Source organism: Naumovozyma castellii, chromosome 9 (genome assembly GCF_000237345.1).
Source record: "Naumovozyma castellii chromosome 9, complete genome".
Lineage (NCBI taxonomy): Eukaryota > Fungi > Ascomycota > Saccharomycetes > Saccharomycetales > Saccharomycetaceae > Naumovozyma > Naumovozyma castellii.
This window is the reverse complement of record NC_016499.1, coordinates 340570-361475: the sequence shown is the minus strand read 5'-3', so window position 1 is coordinate 361475 and position 20906 is coordinate 340570. Positions and strand designations below refer to the sequence as shown.

The following is a 20906-nucleotide window of genomic DNA, read 5'->3' as shown; positions in this document are numbered from 1 at the left end:
TTTTAATATATTTTTCCAAATAGATATACTTTCATATAGACAGTTTCATGTTAAAAGTTGAATAAACAAGCTTCTAGCTCTTTCTAAGGTATCCTTTCTTGAACAAGTTTTTATAATTAATGTCAAAGCCCATTGTTTTTCTTCGGGCGAGATTCCAGATCTAATTAATGGTTTGAGAAAAGCAAAGGAGCAACCTGAGAAGCTCTCGCAACAAAAGATGAAGTGACCAACTCAATTCTAGAGAGGAATTATAAAGTGAAATGTTGAGGACGGCAACAGGCAATGCTAGAAGACAAACTTTACGACTTTATCGGTACAAGTCCTCATTTGCAGTGGCCTTGGCTGCTGCTACAAAATTGGTAACTCCGGAAATATTTCAAAAGAATCCCCTTTCGTTAGTCTCCAATGAGATGAACACTTTGGCCATCAATATCATGTCACTAATTAGTTCGGGGCACCCAACTTTGAACAGAGTAACAAGTTATTATTTTGAAGCTGAAGGTAAAAAGGTTCGTCCCCTTTTGGTGTTGTTATTATCAAGGGCCCTTTCAGCAATTCCCGTCGAACAAAGAAATAGGATCGCAATTGATGAGTTCGATTTTAGTAATGATAAAAAATTGGCTAAGATTCCAGGAATTGGTAGTCTCTTTGACTTGCCACTGAATAACATATCTCCTTTGCATGTCTTACACGGTATTAAGCCCTTGAATGACTTGACCAAGATGGCTTCTTCATTCCCTGAGGTCGATTTTGATAAAGAGAGAGGTATTTTACCAAAGCAGAGAAGACTAGCCGAGGTTGTAGAGATGATACATACAGCTTCTCTGTTGCATGATGATGTTATTGATCATTCTGACACAAGACGAGGGAAACCTAGTGTGAATAGTACATTCACAAATAAGATGGCCGTTCTAGCAGGTGACTTCCTATTAGGAAGAGCTACAGTGGCAATTTCAAGACTAAGAAACCGAGAAGTTGTTGAATTAATGTCCAATAGTATTGCAAATCTGGTGGAGGGAGAGTTTATGCAATTGAAGAATGTTGCTATTGACAATGACGTCAGTTATATTACTGATGGAGGTAAGAAGCAACTTCCCTTGCCTACTGGGAAGCTGGACTTGCCAGTCCATGACTATTCTGTTCCCATTCTGTCCAACAATTTATCCCACCAAGAGAAGGTTGATCTTGCCTTTGAATATTATCTACATAAGACATATTTGAAAACTGCATCATTAATATCAATTGCTCTCCGTTCAACGGCTATTCTTTCAGGCGCAAACCATCAGGTTATTGACGAATGTTACGAATACGGTAGAAATATCGGAATTTGTTTTCAATTGATTGATGATCTTATGGATTTCACAGTCTCCAAGAAAGATCTAGGGAAACCTGTTGGTGCAGACCTTGAATTAGGAATTGCAACTGCACCTGTCTTGTATGCTTGGAGAGAAGATGTATCGTTAGGTCCAATGATTGAAAGAAATTTCTCTCAGCCTGGTGATGTTAAAAAGGCAACTGAAGCTGTACATAAATATGGTGGTGTTGAAAAGACAAGAAAGTTGGCAGAAGAGTACAGAGATAAGGCATTGAAGAACTTGAGAAGCGTACTACCCGAATCAGACTCTCGTTCCGCGTTAGAATTTTTAACTAATAGCATATTGACAAGAAGAAAATGATGGGGGACGAATTACGATAAATGCATATATTTTTAAATAATGACAAGCTTGTATATATAAAAGATTAATGTGAAATACCGGATATTATTTTGATGGGGTATTGATGACCAGATTAGTTATTTATAGTGGTTTGCTTTTTAGGCGGGATGAAAAACGGAACAAATAGGTGGCGAAACTGTCAAATTTGAAGGATCGTTCCTCCCATAGTTCTAAACAAACAAGGAAAAATTTAAATACCAGAATCCAACAATAGGCAAGGAACCCTTATTTAAAAGCGAGTTCTGTAATTAAGTAGAACTGCCTTTAACTAGTTCTTTTATTTGGAAGCACGTACAGATCATAAAGACTGGTTTTTGAGAACTGCAAAACCTAAAGAAAAATACAGATATAGCATCAAGTTGATCCCATAAGAATGAGTCCACTACCACAATATTATAAGAAAGCACTAGCAGGACTTTATATCCGTGATGATATCGTTGATTCGAACAATTCTGATAATGGATTCATAGATTCAAACGATGACCCAAATTCATCAACATGGATATGGGGGAGATGGATCCTCTTCGTCATATTTATCGCTGCTATCCTAATATTAATCTTTTCAACGGCAAGAGTGAATAGAAGGAGACGAGCTATAGGCCAAGCCCCCATCAGAGGTACAGCATGGATGACTCCTCCGACCTACAGACAGTCGGAAAGGGCTTATAACGGTAACGGTCAACATGCGGAAGATTACGTCCCTGAATATACAGAAACCGCAAACGAGCAAGATTTAGGGTACTATGATGAACGTGGGGAATTCCATTTCAATAGTAAGTCAGAATATATTCCTCCTCCAAAACTAGAGACAGCAGATAACACGAATTCCAGCCCCTCACCTATACAAAGACCTGAGAATGCGTTCACAAGAGCCCCAACGGACATAGAAATGGATTTCACAAGGCCAGATCACCCACCTCCAAATGCCTCCGGTTCTAATGATCAAGCATCCAGTATTGATTTCAGAAGACCAAATCATCCACCTCCAACTGCGACAGGATCGTCCAGTTGCGATGAGTCTAGCAGATCCGATCACACAGGCGATTCATCTGTAGAGGAACAAGATGTGCTTGCATTACCTAAGAAGGCCTTCCATCGTTAAGAGCAATAACAGGATGATCCATCTATCGAACATATTCAAATAAATAAGAACAATAATATCCTAATTTCAACCTCCTCACAAATACCCAAATGATGCGAGGCATTATTTTAAGTACTATATATATAACTTTATTAATTAATAATGTAAGAGTTTATTTTACACTGAATGTGGATGGTTAAGTAGATTATGTAGTACCAAATTTCAATTTTTTTCACCAAGTGTTAACGTTACGCATCGAAAAGAAGGCTATGTAATGACTATGAAGACTTCAAGAAAATATACAAAGAAACTGTACAAGCTGACGTATGGATCTATATGACGAATTGCCTCAAAGTGAACTTCTATATGATCCGGCATTTACTCTCCTACTTGAATCCTGTGAACAGCATCAACTTTCAGTAGTGGATTTCATAACTTTAAACGCTAGAGAATTATCACGAATATCACAACGATCCATTACAGATGTATACAAATTTCAACAATTGCTACTGAGAGAACTCCATCTTCAATATGTTAATGAAAATCAACCTCATCTACTGGAGAGAGGATCAGAACCAAAACATTTTACTACAGGTGATTTAGCCATCGATGATATTTTGGGCGGTGGGATATTTACTAAAAATATTACAGAGATATTTGGCGAGAGTTCAACTGGGAAATCCCAATTTCTTATGCAACTCAGTCTGAGTGTGCAATTGCCGCTCAAGATGGGTGGTCTCGGTGGTAAATGTGTTTATATTACCACCGAAGGTGATCTACCTACTCAGCGAATAGAGGGAATATTATCATCTAGAAGTGAGTTCACAGAATCAGGTGTTTCTCAAGATAATATTTTTACTGTCAGTTGTAATGATTTGGAAAGTCAAGAACACATCTTGAATGTTCAACTTCCCGTGTTATTAGAGAGGAATAATTCAGCAATAAAATTAGTTATTATTGATTCAATATCACATCATATGCGAGTTGAATTGCAAGGTGGGTCTGTGAAGGAAGCACAAAATAACAGATCTTATGTTGATCAAACAGCAGAAAGATTATTGGATTTAGCTAATAAGTTCTCGGTTGCCATTGTGGTGGCGAACCAAGTGGGAGATAAGCCATTACAAGAAGTTATTAATCCCTATCAGCAAAGCATATTGGATTACGAATATCAATTAGGTTGGCTAGTTGGTTGGAAGGATTCTTCTATTATGTATCGTCAGAAACAGAGTGAATTAATTAATAATGATGATATCCTTTCAGATGATGAAGATTCCATCTTAATTGAAAGTCAGTTTCAAAAATTCTTGGAATCTAGGGAGCCAGCACAACCAAATCAAGGTACTACAGAAAGTAACAAACCTTCAAATACTTCTGTAAACTCTAACCAAAACGCGAAATCGAGATCGACATTAACAATCCAGAAAATAAGAAAACGTAATATTGATCAACGAATACCAAATTTGGGGTTATCATGGGCAAACCATGTTTCAACAAGAATTCTCTTGAAGAAAACGTATAAGGCGTCACCTTTAATCCAACGGGGAGAAATTAAGTTTTATGAAGGGAGTGATGTTGCGAAATTTTGGAAAGTCAAAAGGATTTTAAAAGTGGTATTTTCAACGTTTTGCTCCTCAGATGAAATAACATTTGAGATTATCAAGAGAGGTATAGAGGCAATTACATGAAAAATGGTAACATTATGGGCTACCATATTAGGGTAAATATAATGGACAATCTAAGCATATTAGTTAATTATAAATGGAAAGTTAAATATTAGTATATTTTATTTAGTAGAATTTTAAAGGGAAATCATTAGTATTCGTAGAAGACATATTTTGTTTGTTGTAAGTCATATGTATTAAATTCTTGTTCCTATCAGGAAGTCATCATCAGTATCGTCTGCAATTGCTTCTTCATCATTAATTAAATCATATTCGCCTTCAAACTGATTACTACCGTCATCAATAGTTAGTTTTCTTTTAGGGTTAACAGCGAAATTATCTTCATATGCAATATCAGTAGAAGGTCCCTTTAATCTTGAAGAAATTAGATATAAGAACGCCACTCTTTTCCTCTTTTTATTAAATAAGAACCCCATGAGACTCCATAGATAACCTGGTTCATCTTCTAAGAATGATTTTGCAGGACTATAAAGATAAACGACACAACCGGATAAAGTCATATGAGAATTTACAATTTCCCACATCCAATCCTCTGATTGTTTCCCCCATGAATATAATGAATTTTCAAATTTTGATATGAAAGATTTCAAAGAACTCTTAACAAAATCGGTGGGTTCCAAAGATGAAAAATCATGGTCTGGATATGAAGCATTTAAGATGGCAATTAAATATGCAAACGTTCTTCTACTTGCTGGTTCCTTAATAGGGCCAAAGGGACCAATGGTAATATTACTATTGGTATCATTTAAAGAAGATCTTCTTCTTTTAAAATTTTGCGATTTCGAACTTTGCATACTACTTGAACTACTTGATCTCCTTAATTTATCCTTTGGATCGTTAGATGATGAGCCACGGGCACCAATCTCAGAATTGGTCATTAATTCCTTCAAGTTTTGGTCATTTAACTTGGATGTGTTGATGAAAGTAGGATTCAGGTTTGCGTAAGGGTTATCCTGGTTATCATTGCCATTACCATTATTATTGTTGTTGTGTTCTGTTACGGACATACGTCTTTTCTGTTCCCAAAATGAGTTTTTATCCTTTGATGTTTGATAAAATGGTGAGGGAGATTCTGTATTACTATTGTTATCGTCTGTATTACTATTGTTATGATTATTATTAGCCTCCATCAATATTTGTTGATGTACGGCAGCTTTGTAACTTTCATTTTCTTGCAGAAGAGTCTCTAGATGATGGTCTATTGTCTTGTACAGTTTCTTATCTGATGCTACTGGTTTCGTGGTGAAGATATCACAACCACCGGTTATCTTGCAATCGTTTGTTTCAAAACTTAAAGTTTGGTTTATTCTTTCGATGTCTAGCTCGTCGATAAACTTCATTGTTGGAGTGTTATTTGCATTAGTAGAGCTAACACAAGTCAGGTATAAAGATAGGAATAGGAGAGTTGTAAAACGTATCTATTGTTGTTGTTGTCTAATTGGTTCCACCCCGCGCATGGGAAACATGGACTACTACGCGAAATTGCTTGTATTTATTATTAATTGCGAATTGATTCTCAAATCAGAGTCTAATTGAAAAAAAGAGGAGATTACAAGAACGTTAAATATTAAGTTTAGATAGTAAACGCAAGTTTTGTTGATTAAGTTAATTGTTTCCTTCGTTATATACGTACGTATCTAAACAAAAAAATGAATGAATAAATTACTTGAGACTGTTCCTCGTGGCATCCACATAATGCGATCCAAAAACAGACCAATGTAAATTAATGACAGTGTAAAGATGACGATAAATATTTTCGTATTCTTCTGTCTCCTGGAATGCAAATACTCCGCCAGCAGCACTGTTGCTGCTGCTCCCCTGTGTCTGCTGTTTACTTGTTTGAATATTTCTCTTTTGTTCCATGTTTATCAAAGTGGATAAATTTGCACTGGAATCCCCGCCTACACCTCTCACGTTAGAACTTGCCGAGACAGTATCGTTTGATGAGGAGGACGAAGCGTTGTTGTACAAATATACGAAATCCTGTTTCACTCTTCCATCGACGGTACAATTTGAGTTTGTAAAGATGCTATCTTCCAAAGATTTCAAGACTCTATTTTCCAATACTCCGTACACTTCACTCAATGGTTGTGTTTGCTTTGATAGCCAAGATTTAGCGAAAGCGATCTTTGAATTATCCAATTCTGTGGGGAACCCATGTTGTTGTGTTGTCGGGTCCATGTTTTTCCTTGTCAATTTGAGATCGTTGATCACTTTACACAGATGGATGGCTAATGAGAGTGTGTTTTTCGTCCATCTACAATTACCATGTTCGTCCGTTATTATGCTTATTATTTCTGATTTTAGTCGTTGATTAGAGTATGATGTGTTTATGTAATCCTTTGTTTGTTTATCGATTGTTTGATCGTTAGCTATTAATTGTTGGAAGAGTAATCGACACACCAGGAGACAAACTAATTGTCTAATATCTGCTCTGAGGAGGATGAGTCTCGTGTGATCGAATGATAGGGAAGTCGGGTATTCTTTAACCATTTTCCTGCATGACAGGAGACTTAATATACTTCTTATACAAGTCTTGTAAATGTGTGGTACTGTGATTGTTGTTTCCGGTCGTTCTTTATATTTGGATACGAACCAGTTTAAAGATGGGTTTAAATTAACCTTTTTGGAAGTCATTAGTGAGTTAAAATATTGTTTTTCAAATTCCACTGCATTACTCAGGAGTGCAGGTCTTAATAATCTAATTTGATGATTAGCAATATCTAATTTCATGGCTTCCAAGATTTGGAAAATAATTTTTAAACCTTCAATTAATTTTGTTAATGAATTTTCTCTATCAGCTTCTTTGAATTTATTACTCATTTTATCTACCCATGGATCTCTCATTGGAGCACAATGATGTTTGAATAATTGAGCTAGCCAATCGGATAAATTTGACATTATTAATGAACCTTTAATCAATTCTTGAATATTTAATTCTGTATCCAATACCCCTGTGATTAAAGAAGTTTCCTTTTCTGGGACAATAGTTAATAATACTTCTCTCAAGGTATCGAATAGGGGACCCAATCTGGAATGATCATATTGGAAGATATCCGGTCTTTTCAAATACACGAAAATTTCATTTTCCACATCATTCCAGTATTTATCAGCGATTAATTTCTTCTTGATACCCCTGTCACCATCTAAATTTGGTCTGAATTGTAATAAAGGATCAAAAATGATGTCATGTCTTAGTTGTGGATTTTTAACAATTTCTTGTAGATCGATTTCTTTGAGACATTGAAGATTTATTGGTGGTAAAGGTATGGGTAGTGAAGTGGATTGAATGTATGATATTCTATCCTGCAGTGAAATTTCGTCCATGTTTGTATTGTTATGAATATTTCTCTGTATCATGCTGTTGTTGTTTAATTTTCTTTGTGAGAGATATATTGCATTTCTCAAAGATGAAGAATTTTGTAATTGTTGTTGTTGTTGTTGTTGTTGAATATGATTTTTGGAAGGGGGAGATTTTTTCTTCATTACACCGCATGATAAGTTTGTTTGGCTGGTTGTGGTGTTGTTTGTATTGGGGAAGTTGTTTAGGTTTGAATAATTAATAATGTTTTGAGTTCTATAGATTTGGTTATGATTTGTGAGTCTTCTTAGAGATGAATGTACTATTATAGGTACTGAATGAGATCTTGATTTGAAAGAAGAGGAAGGTTTGAAAGGAATATTATTGTTTGATGAGATGATTGTTGTGCTTAAGAATTGTCCCGTTTTGGAATCGAATTGTTTAAAGATGGGATTATTATTATTTTGTTGTTGTTGTTGTTGGTTTGGATATGGAGACGGGGTTATATTTCTCTGTTGCGCCATTTCCGTGTATTCACATACAGTATTATGATGATGAGAGGATGGATCAGGTGAAGCCGCGTCTGAGTCCGAAGTGGACGCCGAGGACTCGTTCGTGATCATTGCTGTGGTTGCTGCACCAGTGGCGGTAGTTGCAGCAGCAGTAGTAGTATTTTCCGTAGCTTGGACCTGCTGTTGCACTTGTTGTTGCTGTTTGTTTGAAGGAGTAGGAGTGGGAGTGTTTGCCGATATGGAGTGTGTTCTTGTGTCCTCCATTATTGAGATGGGGGGAGGGAAAGGGAAAGGGAGAGAGAGAGAGAGAGTATCACGTCTGGATGCTCTTGCTGTGTTGCAGGATGAGCCTGTGTGTATGCGATGTATATAGGTAGTTGTGGATAGATAGATATGTATGTAATGAAGGGAAAATTTGAAAATGGAAATGGGGACGGGAGGTGGGACTGAAAAAGAAACGACGGGGGAGAAGGGGTCACCCGGCCACGTCACGTGCTGTCCGGGTCACCCAGCTGCGGCAGGGTGACGGTAGCGCCCCTGTTTACCCGGCGCAGCGGGTCCAGCGCGAACGGCTGGCGGCACATGGGGCAAGCGCCGCGCGCCGCGGCCGTCGCGAGCCACGGAACGACGCAGTGCACGTGGAACGCGTGCTGGCACGTGCCCACCACGACGGGGCACGTGACGCCCGGGTGCGAGCAGCTGGGACACACCGCGTTGTACCCAGCTCGACAGATCCCACAGACTTCGTCGTCGTCGTCGTCGTCGTCGTCTTCTGGCTGCTCTTCTGGCTCGTGGTTCTGCTGCTGTTCCGTCTCGCTCGTGATGTCCCACGACCACTCAAACACAGGGTACACCTCTCGCACTTCTAGCTTCATGCTTGGCTGTGTGGTGTTGGTTTGGTGTGTGTAGTGAGTGAGTAGAACAAGTCTGTTTGTGCCCGAAGAGCGGAGCGCCCTTTTCTAATGAAATGACATCTGAAATTTGTTTGCATTGAAATACACACACACACGCTCACACATACAACACACACTCACCCATGCTTACATGTCCACCACGACAGACCACCACCAACAGGACCCCATAATAACAATAGAGAGTGATCCCGAGGACGATGCAAGGATACGCAACGATCAACAGCAAATAATAAGACTATACCCAGATGCTCGCACCGATCGACCCAGAGATTCCATGAATAGGTTCGTTGACGCTCAGGGGTCCAATAGGGCCATTCGATCCACCCCTGATCTATCGCATTTGAATGACGATCAGGATCAGGACCAGGACGACGACGACGACATTACGATCGTTAGGGAGATCGTTAATCCGAACGTCGCAAGAGATGATGCTCCTATTAACCCGGATGCTGAGTTCATAGACTTGGATCAGGAGGTTCCGTATGCTAATGCCACCATCCCAAGACCAAGAACCATACAGATCATTACACCGTCGCCACCGCAGCAGCAGCAGGATGACGATCTGGTTATAACGCAGGAGAGAACAATGAGACCAACGGTAACGTTGAATCTGCCCGGCGGTCAAACTTTACAAGTGGACGCCACTCCCACGGATCAACTCGCACGAAGTTCCTTCGAATGGCAGGAAAATATCCCATTGGCAAGAAGACAATTATTAAGAAGAAGTACAAATAGAGCAAATTCTTTATTCTTTCATGATGATCACGAATCAGATAACGATAATGGATCCGTCCCACTACCACCAAATGTAATAAGATTGCGTCAAAGACAACAACAGCAAAATCGCGAGGAACCACCTCCACCTCCACCGCCACAGGATGATGCAAACCCTATAATGACAAGACTGAGAACAAGAATAAACACATACTCACCGGATATTCAAAGTGCATTCAATCATGCCCACTCATTGCATGAATTCACATCCATATTACAAAATGTCGCACCACTGACGTTACAAGAATGCGGTGACGAACTATTATCATTATTTACACAGTATAGAAGCCAATTAATGGTCAATTGGGCAACAAGAAGAGTCAGATCATCACAACAGAACACTTCTTCCTCCAACCATCGTCAAAGAAATTTAAGAAATTTAAGAAGAAATGGAGCTCTAAGAGTCACCCCGAACGCAAACGGGTTCAACGTGAATTTGGCAAGATTGTTCTTAATGAATCAATTGGGGATAAATAATGGTAATGATGAAGATCAATATTTCACCGGTGCCTACAATTCAGAAGATGACGCTGATCATAATGGCGACGATGAAGACGATACACAAACGCAAAATATTATCAACATGATTCAAAGAAGAGAGGAACAAGAACATGATACAAGAACGAAAAGTTTCATGGCAAGAACAAAACCACAACAGGATGCATTCAAGAAAAGAGCCAATGAATTACCAGAAAATTATAGTGCCAATTTTAACACGGAACCAACAATGAAATTGGACATTAAAAAAAATGGTAAAGAGGAAACAATAATAGTGGAGGATAATGATGCCGCCAAGAACTACATCGAGGTACCCGCGTGCACATTATGTGGTGTAGAATTAGGTGTGGGCATACCGAAGGATTTCCAAGGCATAAACGATACAGATCGTGGTGGATCATTCGAATCATTGGTCTCTAAATATAAATTCCATTGTCCCTATCAAAGTTTGGCAAAACCATCTCAATTGGATAAAGATTTATCTCAAAGAGTATTTATGGCTTCATGTGGTCATACATTTTGTGGACGTTGTTATGCAAGAATAGATAATGCAAAATCAAAATCAAAACTACCCAAGAAAACATTAAAGCAATTGAAAGGTTCCTCTCACCCAGATAATTATGGACCAAGGGTATGTCCGGCAGATTCTTGTAGATCACTTCTGAGAGTCAAAACCAAGATGAGAGAAGTGTTCTTTTAATTTTTACATAAATACTTGCATTTGTTTAACCAACTTTATTAGATTATTTTTTTCATTTTTTACATAAAGTCTGGCTCTAGGACATAGAGCAATTATATTAGTATTACATATTTCTCTCCCCCCCTCATCTCATTACATTAACATATCTAAAGTACAACATATACACAACCCTGCCAAACAACCAGTCAAACAATCCTCATTACCACGTTGAGGAGCTTGTTGCTGCACATAAACAGGTTGAGGTTGAGGTTGTTGTTGTTGCTGGTAATATTGAGGTTGTTGTTGAGGTTGGTAATATTGTTGTTGTGGCGGTTGTTGATAATATTGCGGAGGTTGTTGCTGCTGAGGTGGGTACCCTCTTGTCCCCTGGGACTCATGACCTGGAGGTGGAACGCTTGGACGTGAATACTGCATGATAACTACTTGTTAGTATATCTTAGATCATTAACCTTAACATAACATAACATAATCGGTTCTTAAAAACACATACTGTTGCCTTGGAATCACCGTAATAATCGTTAGCGGACATGGGATATGGATTTGTGCTTGTTTGGATGGTTTGTTAGGAAATAGGGGGAACTTTAATGACTCTTATCGCTCTTTCCTCCCATCTTAGATCAAAACCTGGGTTTTATATTCGATTCGATGGCGGATTTTTTTTCTTTCCCTGTGGAAACGCCTCGAAGAACCGGTCCGTGCGGGTAAAAAACAAGCGGACTTTCCCATATCATTAGGAGTTCACCACTACATAACAACATAATGTTTTTAAATTATATTTTAGAAGTATCTATTTTACAAAACCGGAATACAGAGTAAAGAGAGAAGAATAAAAGATGAATGAAAATAATAAGAGATGATGATTTTATGAAAGAAACAAAAGGTAAAGTAACGTTAAATGTTAAATCTCTTATTTCTTCAATCCACTTCTCATATATCTGCCAACAACAATACAATGATCTCTTTCATAAGGTTCCAAAGTCAATTGTTCTAGAGGCTTGATACGTTCTTCACGTAATTTTTGAACTTCTCTAGCGAAAACAGTTTCAGCATCAACAGTAGAATCAATACAGTTAGCCTTAATGGAAATAACAACACCACCTTGATCCTTCAAGAACATATGAGAGTTCAAAGCAATAATTCTGGCTTGATCAGGTTGAGCAACATCCGCAAACACACAATCAACCATACCAACAAGCATTCTGTATTTTTGTGGATGTCTAGCATCTTCAATAATTGGAATAATATTTGGTCTCTTCTTAGCCATAGAAATTAATTCTCTACCTGGTCTATGAGAGAATTCAACAGCATAAACGACACCTTCTGGTCCAACAATATCAGAAACATGAGAAACAGAAGTACCTGAAGCAGCACCTAAATATAAAACCTTCTTACCTGGGGCAATAAATAATTCATCTAAACCACCCATAATACCGGCAGCCAACTTGGATCTAAATGGATTCCAAACACGGTATTCAGTCTTAGTTGGTGGAACACCATCTTCCTTAGATGGTTCTTCAACAGAAATTCTCTTTTCACCATAAACTGATTCACCTGGGGCCATATTCTTAGTAACCAAAAGATCTTCTTTACCTCTTGCAATGTAAACACCTGCAAACTTGTGAGGTTCAATGATAACCTTAGCACCACCTCTGTTACCACCAGCAGCACCACCTCTGGCACCACCACGACCACCTCTGGCACCACCTCTGGAACCACCACGGCCACCAAATCCACCACGGGAACCACCTCTGGCACCACCACGGCCACCACCGAATCCACCACGGGAACCACCACGGCCACCCCCGAATCCACCACGGGATCCACCACGGGAACCACCTCTACCACCGAATCCACCTCTGGAACCACCTCTGCTACCTGGTCTGAATGACATGATTTATATTATAGTCTTGTGTAATTGGAATTAGTTTCTTCTCTTGTACTTGTTAAAATCAACTGAGTGGATTTTAATGAATGTATAGGAATGTAATTAAAACTTTGTGAGGGATAAATTAATATGTTCTTTTGATATCTATTTTCTCTTTTAGATATTTATGCACAGATAAAAGAGTAGGTATGAATGGATGAACAGTATTAGTTATTCTTGTAGAGCTGAATGCGAAAAAGCAAGAGTCGAATTGAAGTTGAAATAACTAAATAACTTACTATTAAGATATAATAAATATAATGGATGGATGAGATGAGCTTAATGCAAATTCAAAGTGAAAATTTCTCGAGTGAAAAAATTTTCAGTTTTTTTTACAAAAAAAAAAAAAAATTGGTTGTCGTGTCGCGCGATGGATTCTGTCAATTATCGCATTGTATGTCAGTATTGATTTATTGGAATTTTAGTGTGGTATATGGTTGTCATGTTGATTGCTAAATACAAAAGGCAAGAGAAGCATCGTGAAACAAACATGAGCCCATCTAAGATTACCATCAAGTCTCGTTCTAGGAGCTTGAAAGATACTGAGCTTCAATTGTCTAAGGGAAAGGTTCCCACCTTAGAAGAAGTCCTTTCTAAGATCTCATCCAATAATAGGGGTATCAGCAAGTACAGACTGAGATTGACCTACTCCAAGGAATCAAAGCAAGTTCCAATTACGAATGATGCCTTTTTCCAAGATAATGAGCACTCTGAATTATTTGTTAAGGACTTGGGACCACAAGTTGCATGGAGATTAGTGTTCTTTATTGAATACCTTGGTCCAATTTTAATCCATTCCCTCATGTATTATTTATCTACAAGACCCGACATGATTGAAAGATTCCATAAATATAATGCACCACGTAGTCCAATGTTAAATAAAGTGGCATACTACATGGTCCTTGCTCATTATGTCAAGAGAGAATTTGAAACACTATTTGTTCACCAATTTTCTTTAGCTACCATGCCCTTATTCAATATCTTTAAGAATTCCTTCCATTATTGGATTCTAAATGGTGCTATTTCCCTGGGATACTTTGGATATGGATTTTTCTTTAGTGACAATACATTATCAAACGTTTATGGAAAATTACACATTGGTAGTTTAGGTACTTTGATTGGTCTTTTTGTCTTATCTGAATCATGGAACTTTTACATTCATTTGAAGTTACGTAGATGGGGGGATTATCAAAAGAAAATAGGTAACAAAGATAAACGTGTTCCAATAAACGGTGGTTTATTTTCCATCTTTGTCGCACCAAATTATACTTTTGAAACTTGGGCTTGGATATGGTTTACTGTTGTCTTCAAAATGAATTTATTCGCAGTATTCTTCTTATTTGTATCTGCTGGCCAAATGTATCTATGGGCCCAAAAGAAGAATAAGAAGTATGGTACTAGGAGATCATTTTTGATCCCATACATATTTTAAAATGCCAAAATTTTAAATTCAATGCTATGATATCTTTATGTAGACTATAGTCTAAATACTTTTATGTGTTCTGTTATTTATCTGATATCAGCAAAACATCATCATCGACTGCATCTCCTTGGCTTGAGCTGATAACGTCATCTTGAGATGCTCCATTTGTGAAATCATCATCTGTATCTTCAAGATCTGTTTCATCACCATTATCATTCAATTCACTGAAAAATTGACTATGGAGCAACTCCTCAGCGGATGATCTCTTCAATGGATCCATTTCAAAGCATTGCTCCAAAACCTGGAAACACCAATAATGATCAGTCCAAATTTCTTCATGATATTTTTTCAATTCATTTTCCTCCAAAGTTGTGAGATCATTCCTACTACCGCCAGGTAAACGTGGTTCAATGGCAGTTCGACTTTCTGCAAAGTCTTGAGTTAAGTAACCAAAAGTTTCAAAAGCAACACTATATTCAGGGAAAGTACCTACTGAACATTCTTTATTAAGCAATTCATAAACAAATTCTTTCAATCCATCTTTATATCCATTTTCTGTCATCATTGTTAAACCGCTAACATCAAATCCTAATCCATGAATAGCAGCACATTGTTTAATGGTCCTCCAACCAAATATAGCACATAATTCCAATAATGAATCAGTATCATCCAAACTTTGGAACATTGGAAATCTTCTAGCAAGAAAACTTAAGAGTATAACACCGACAGACCATATATCAATCTTTGTTGTCTGTGAACCACACTTCATTAATACCTCCGGTGCTCTAAATCCACGAGTACCTGCCCTATTAGCCCTCTTCACTCTACGTGCTTCGTTTTTCGGGTATCCCTTAGATAGGTCCATTCCATTCATATTGTTTACATGGACTAATTTACCGTTTTGAATAGTTATCATGGGCCCGTAAGGATTATGCTGACTGGAGGAACCACTACGTCCAGACGAAGAGGATGATGACGTTACTGAGTTATTGCTTCTTAAAACACAGGGACAAAATTGTTCATTATTCCTTAATTCCTTTATAGCATTGAATTCGGCGGCAATTTCATCTTTACCGGTATATTGATTTTGAAACACCTTCGAGTAATCATTCTTTGAAAAATCTGATTGTATTTCCGCTAACCCAAAATCTACCAGGACACCTCTCCCTAATTCAGGATTAAATAAAAAATTTGTTGGCTTCACATCTCTATGGATGATCCCCTTAGAATGTACAAAATTTAATGCTTGAAGTAATTCCCAAATGTACATCTTTATACCTTTAATCGGCAAATCTCTATAAAACGTTCTAAACTCATCATGCGGATAATATGGTAATATAGCAATAACTTGATCTCTCATCCTCATAGCATCACACAGGGGAGCCACTTTACTCGAGCCCGTGAGTATATATAGTAAATTTAATTCATTGTAAATTCTTTGAGGTGATGAGGTGACGTAAATTTTTTTCAATGCTACATATTTAGGTGATTTCCAGAAATGTGATGCATACTTTGAGGTAACCTTACCTTTCAGATCCTGAGCTTTGTACACGGAGGAAAATGTACCCTCTCCAATTTTATCTATAATATTATAATTATTCTTTAAAGCTGGGACATCCTGATATAAATGTGATATTTCCTCTTGGATCTCAAGTGGTAGGTCCTGTGGCATACTCATGGATGGCGTCCTGTGCGGTTCCAGAGGTTTACGTTCATTAGAAAGGGATGTTGTCATGTTAGGAACGAGGGTTAATCTGCTTTGACTGTTTGAAAGGGGCGTTGAATCTGTTACTTATTACTCGAATCACACTTAACTTTATTGAAAACATCGAAGGCTAAAACACGTCAAGCTAAACAAAACGCGTCAAATTCATCTGAATAACAAAAAACAAATCACACACAATGGAAGACATTTTTGAAAACAAGAAAACGTCAAGTCAAGGACATCACCAATTGAACACATGAGCCCCAGTTTGTTGTACATATTATGGTTTGCTTTACTCAGCAATCTTTTCAGACTGACATGTGGGTCACCCTTAACTATTGAATTGAATAGGAATGGGAATGATCAACGCGAATGTTATTATATCCTTACAACGGATCTTGACTGTACCATTTCATATTATTTTGCAGTACAACACGGCTCTAATAATGACTTCTATATTAATTATGAGATATTTGCTCCTGATGATCAATATAAGCCAATTATTAGTAAGACTCATGAAAGACAGGGCGAGTGGGCATTTGTTGGTGAACATAGAGGGGAATATAAGATATGTTTCGATTCTGGTAATAAGAATGAGAAAATTGTTGATTTTGAAATTAATTATAAATGTAATAGTGGCTCATCCATAAAGAATGCCAGAAACGAAAGACGTGAAAAGAGGAAGACGAGAAGAAACATTAAAGATACCAATGGAGGGGATGCATTACAGCAATCCATTGAAGACTCTCTAGATAATATTGAAAGACGATTATATTCATTGGAAAGTAATATGCAATATTATAAGAATAGAAACCAAAGAAATCATCATACTGTCAAGTCCACAGAGAAGAGAATCACAATGTTTTCAATCTATGGGATTCTATTGATTGTTGCCATGTGTGGAATACAGTTATTCGTCCTTGAATGGGTCTTCAAACGATCTCGTAGATGAATATATCTTTTTTTCAATGGCAACTTTATTACGATTACGTAAGGCATGAAACTGACTCGGACTAATTGTGACTCTGGAAGAGAAAAAAAGAGTCTGGGCAATATTTCAATTTTATAACAAAGTCATATATAAGTACTTAGATATCTTTGCAAAGCATAAACTATTGGAATCTCACCGATCCTATTCGACCACCTCACAGTAACCCAATTGAAAACAATGACCCAATCCATCACCCAAACAAATCTAGACGGTATTCTACCATTAATTGCTCGAGGAAAGGTTAGAGACATCTACGAAGTCGATCCCTCTACATTGTTATTCGTTGCTACAGATCGTATATCTGCATACGATGTCATCATGAACAATGCTATCCCAGACAAAGGTATTCTTCTTACGAAACTTTCTGAATTTTGGTTTCAATTTCTATCTTCCGATGTGAGGAATCATTTAGTGCCAATTCCCGCAGGTAAGACCGTTTTCGATTACTTACCTAAGGAATTGCACGATAACGTTAAATATAGAGAACAATTAGAAGACAGATGTCTTCTCATTAAGAAATTCAAATTGATTCCATTAGAGGTCATTGTGAGAGGTTATATTACTGGATCTGCATGGAAGGAATATGTCAAGTTTGGCACTGTCCATTCCGTTAAACAAGCTTCTGGGTTAAAGGAATCTCAGGAATTTCCAAAGGCTATCTTTACCCCGTCGACGAAAGCTGAACAAGGTGCACATGACGAAAATATCTCAAAGGAACAAGCACAAGAAATACTAGGTGGTGATAAAGATCTAGTGGATAGGGTAGAGGAACTAGCCATTAGATTGTATTCTAAATGTAAAGAATATGCTAAGGAAAGAGGCATTATTATTGCCGACACGAAGTTTGAATTTGGTATTGACGAAGCAACGAACGAGATTATATTAGTAGACGAAGTTTTAACTCCAGATTCTTCCAGATTCTGGTCTGCCAAGAATTACCAAGTTGGAGTATCACAGGATTCTTATGATAAACAATTCTTGAGAGATTGGTTGACTGCCAATAAGTTGAATGGTGTAGATGGTGTTTCCGTTCCTGAAGACATTGTGCAGAAAACCAGAGCCAAGTACATTGAGGCATACGAGATTCTCACTGGACAAAAGTGGTCAGATTAGGCATAAGCTGTGCTTTAGACTATACAAATACAAATATAAATATAAATACAATATAATGAAATAGTTTGAGACGCTTACGTAACCCAGGCCGGTGCCGGAGATTTTCCGGTATACCGTGAAGCGTGTACCTGTGAATGACTTAATGACTTATTGTCTACCACTGATCCGGAACTTGAACATGAACATGAACCTCAATGTGAATCTGAACATACACTTTTTATTTAAATACAGATATATAAGATAGATACTAATCGAGGTGTGTTACTCGTAAAGTGACTTCCTGGTAACTTAAAGAAATTGACGCTGCACATACTTACGTAAGAACTTGGAACTATGACTGAACATCGCACTCTGAACAAAAGACTACCTATCCCTCCCTTACAGGATACACTGGACAGATTTTTAGCTAGAATTGAACCGTTACAAGATGAGAGACAGAACAAAAGGACGAGGAAGATTGTGAATTCCCCTGAAAATATCGATCTTTTGACAACTCTGCATCAAAGACTGCTAGAATATGATGAAAATTTGGCGAAATTGAAACCTGAATCGTCATTCATCGAGCAATTTTGGTATGATTCATATTTGGAATATGATGCTTCCGTGGTTTTAAATGTGAACCCATTTTTCCAATTACAAGATGACCCAACAATAGGAACAGAAGCTGATATTGGATCTGGTCCATATGGTGAACATACATTACAAATTAAACGTACTTCCAAATTAGTCATCTCCATTTTGAAATTTATCAAACAAATTCGTCACAAGACCTTAAAACCAGATAAGGTTCGTGGTGGAGCCACTTTATCAATGGATCAGTACGAGAAACTATTCGGTTCCAGTAGAATTCCACCGGGGCCTAATGAAGAATCATGCCATTTACAAACCGACGAAACTTCACATCATGTGATAATTCTATACAAGTCTCAATTCTATTGGTTTGATGTCCTAGACGTCAATAATGAACCTATTTTTGAAACCCCTGAAGAATTAGAATGGAACTTATATTCTATCATTATGGATGTGGAGAAACAAAAAAGACACCACGATTCTATCGATGAAGTCCCCTTCGGTGTATTTACCACAGAGAGTAGAAGAGTTTGGTCAAATATTAGAGATTATATCTTTCATGCTTCAGACGCTACTAATTGGAAAAACTTAAAATTGATTGATAGTGCCCTATTTGTCATTTGTCTAGATGATGTTGCATTTAATGACGATGAAGAGGAAGAATTAGCTAAATCTATGCTTTGTGGTACTTCCAAAGTGCAACTAGATTTGAAGAAATCAATTGTTCCGTTGAATATTCAAAGCGGTACCTGTTTGAATCGATGGTATGATAAGCTACAATTGATCATCACAAAGAATGCCAAGGCTGGCTTTAATTTTGAACATACTGGTGTGGATGGTCACACTGTATTAAGACTAGCCACTGATATATACACTGACTCCATTTTAAGTTTTGCTCGTAATATTACCAAGAATGTTCCAGATATCTTTGCATCCAAGAAACTTTGTTCCCCTGAAGATTGTAAAAACTTTGACCTGAATCATCACCACTCTCTAGATGTTAAATACAACGCTAATTTAATTACAATCCCAAGAAAATTGGAATGGAAGATTGATAAATTTTTATTATCATCCTTACATTTTGCTGAAACTAGAATTTCAGATTTAATTTCTCAATATGAATTTGTCACATTGGATTTTGAAAAATACGGTGCCACACATATTAAATCCATCTTCAAATGTTCACCAGATGCTTTCACTCAACAAATCTTCCAAGTGGCATATTATGCTCTTTACGGTAAGTTCGAGACTACATACGAACCAGCAATGACCAAGATTTTCCAGAATGGTAGAACTGAAGCCATCAGATCGGTAACACCACAATCTAAGAAATTTGTCAAGTTTCTCTTTGATCGAAACGCAACCGATGAAGATCGTCAAAAATTCTTACAAGAATCATGTAAGGAACATTCAAAAATCACTAGAGAATGTTCTATGGGACTAGGGCAAGATCGTCATTTATATGCAATGAAATGTGTTTGGAACGAATGGTACAAGGATACCTTACCGCTGCCACCAATATATAATGATAGATCATGGTCATTATTAAACACCAATGTGCTAAGTACTTCCAATTGTGGTAACCCATGTTTGAAGAACTTTGGGTTTGGTCCCGTGACAGCAAATGGGTTTGGTATTGGTTATGTTATCCGTGATAACTCCATTTCTGTGGTGGTGTCATCCAGACATAGACAAACTCATAGATTTGTGTCTTTGATAGAAAAATCATTCTTAGAGATGGATCACGTTTATGGTAGAAACCCACAACCGGAAGAGAATTATTTAATTGGCATGAGAGAAAACCCAAGTCAAATGGCCCCAACTAAATCTGAAGACTTGAGGTTCTTGCTTTCGGGTTATGACTACTTCGATGTCAGTGTATCCGGTTGACGCCGAAGCCCGGATCAGTATTTATTATTTATATATATATATATATATATATAACGAGATATACTTATCATCAAATATTTCTTGCGCTCTCAAACTGTTACTACGATCTG

At 37.5% G+C, this 20906-nt stretch overlaps 14 protein-coding genes across 14 annotated transcripts; 8 read left to right on the top strand and 6 right to left on the bottom strand.

Moving 5' to 3' along the window:
* Positions 1 to 260: 260 nt before the first annotated feature.
* On the top strand, positions 261 to 1676 carry COQ1 (trans-hexaprenyltranstransferase; the record flags this gene model as incomplete). The annotated part of the gene is made up of 1 exon (XM_003678159.1): positions 261 to 1676. The coding sequence occupies one exon, from the start codon at positions 261 to 263 to the stop codon at positions 1674 to 1676; it is 1416 nt and encodes a 471-aa protein (XP_003678207.1).
* Positions 1677 to 2088: 412 nt separating this feature from the next.
* On the top strand, positions 2089 to 2817 carry RCR2 (Rcr2p; the record flags this gene model as incomplete). The annotated part of the gene is made up of 1 exon (XM_003678158.1): positions 2089 to 2817. One exon carries the CDS (start codon positions 2089 to 2091, stop codon positions 2815 to 2817), a length of 729 nt encoding a protein of 242 aa, XP_003678206.1.
* Positions 2818 to 3122: 305 nt separating this feature from the next.
* On the top strand, positions 3123 to 4484 carry RAD57 (putative DNA-dependent ATPase RAD57; the record flags this gene model as incomplete). The annotated part of the gene is made up of 1 exon (XM_003678157.1): positions 3123 to 4484. The coding sequence occupies one exon, from the start codon at positions 3123 to 3125 to the stop codon at positions 4482 to 4484; it is 1362 nt and encodes a 453-aa protein (XP_003678205.1).
* Positions 4485 to 4722: 238 nt separating this feature from the next.
* Positions 4723 to 5821, bottom strand: MAF1 (RNA polymerase III-inhibiting protein MAF1; the record flags this gene model as incomplete). Its single annotated transcript, XM_003678156.1, has 2 exons — positions 4723 to 4751; positions 5491 to 5821. 2 exons carry the CDS (start codon positions 5819 to 5821, stop codon positions 4723 to 4725), a joined length of 360 nt encoding a protein of 119 aa, XP_003678204.1.
* A 322-nt stretch (positions 5822 to 6143) lies between these two features.
* Positions 6144 to 8558, bottom strand: NCAS0I01930 (TCP11 family protein; the record flags this gene model as incomplete). Its single annotated transcript, XM_003678155.1, has 1 exon — positions 6144 to 8558. One exon carries the CDS (start codon positions 8556 to 8558, stop codon positions 6144 to 6146), a length of 2415 nt encoding a protein of 804 aa, XP_003678203.1.
* A 224-nt stretch (positions 8559 to 8782) lies between these two features.
* Positions 8783 to 9169, bottom strand: APC11 (anaphase promoting complex subunit 11; the record flags this gene model as incomplete). The annotated part of the gene is made up of 1 exon (XM_003678154.1): positions 8783 to 9169. The coding sequence occupies one exon, from the start codon at positions 9167 to 9169 to the stop codon at positions 8783 to 8785; it is 387 nt and encodes a 128-aa protein (XP_003678202.1).
* A 169-nt stretch (positions 9170 to 9338) lies between these two features.
* Positions 9339 to 11180, top strand: SLX5 (SUMO-targeted ubiquitin ligase complex subunit SLX5; the record flags this gene model as incomplete). The annotated part of the gene is made up of 1 exon (XM_003678153.1): positions 9339 to 11180. One exon carries the CDS (start codon positions 9339 to 9341, stop codon positions 11178 to 11180), a length of 1842 nt encoding a protein of 613 aa, XP_003678201.1.
* A 132-nt stretch (positions 11181 to 11312) lies between these two features.
* Positions 11313 to 11594, bottom strand: NCAS0I01900 (uncharacterized protein; the record flags this gene model as incomplete). The annotated part of the gene is made up of 1 exon (XM_003678152.1): positions 11313 to 11594. The coding sequence occupies one exon, from the start codon at positions 11592 to 11594 to the stop codon at positions 11313 to 11315; it is 282 nt and encodes a 93-aa protein (XP_003678200.1).
* A 493-nt stretch (positions 11595 to 12087) lies between these two features.
* On the bottom strand, positions 12088 to 13071 carry NOP1 (rRNA methyltransferase NOP1; the record flags this gene model as incomplete). Its single annotated transcript, XM_003678151.1, has 1 exon — positions 12088 to 13071. The coding sequence occupies one exon, from the start codon at positions 13069 to 13071 to the stop codon at positions 12088 to 12090; it is 984 nt and encodes a 327-aa protein (XP_003678199.1).
* A 466-nt stretch (positions 13072 to 13537) lies between these two features.
* Positions 13538 to 14536, top strand: TSC13 (trans-2-enoyl-CoA reductase (NADPH) TSC13; the record flags this gene model as incomplete). The annotated part of the gene is made up of 1 exon (XM_003678150.1): positions 13538 to 14536. The coding sequence occupies one exon, from the start codon at positions 13538 to 13540 to the stop codon at positions 14534 to 14536; it is 999 nt and encodes a 332-aa protein (XP_003678198.1).
* A 73-nt stretch (positions 14537 to 14609) lies between these two features.
* On the bottom strand, positions 14610 to 16262 carry CDC7 (serine/threonine protein kinase CDC7; the record flags this gene model as incomplete). Its single annotated transcript, XM_003678149.1, has 1 exon — positions 14610 to 16262. One exon carries the CDS (start codon positions 16260 to 16262, stop codon positions 14610 to 14612), a length of 1653 nt encoding a protein of 550 aa, XP_003678197.1.
* Positions 16263 to 16488: 226 nt separating this feature from the next.
* ERP3 (Erp3p) lies at positions 16489 to 17184 on the top strand (the record flags this gene model as incomplete). Its single annotated transcript, XM_003678148.1, has 1 exon — positions 16489 to 17184. The coding sequence occupies one exon, from the start codon at positions 16489 to 16491 to the stop codon at positions 17182 to 17184; it is 696 nt and encodes a 231-aa protein (XP_003678196.1).
* A 216-nt stretch (positions 17185 to 17400) lies between these two features.
* Positions 17401 to 18336, top strand: ADE1 (phosphoribosylaminoimidazolesuccinocarboxamide synthase; the record flags this gene model as incomplete). Its single annotated transcript, XM_003678147.1, has 1 exon — positions 17401 to 18336. One exon carries the CDS (start codon positions 17401 to 17403, stop codon positions 18334 to 18336), a length of 936 nt encoding a protein of 311 aa, XP_003678195.1.
* Positions 18337 to 18669: 333 nt separating this feature from the next.
* YAT1 (carnitine O-acetyltransferase YAT1) lies at positions 18670 to 20796 on the top strand (the record flags this gene model as incomplete). The annotated part of the gene is made up of 1 exon (XM_003678146.1): positions 18670 to 20796. The coding sequence occupies one exon, from the start codon at positions 18670 to 18672 to the stop codon at positions 20794 to 20796; it is 2127 nt and encodes a 708-aa protein (XP_003678194.1).
* Between the last annotated feature and the right edge of the window lie 110 nt (positions 20797 to 20906).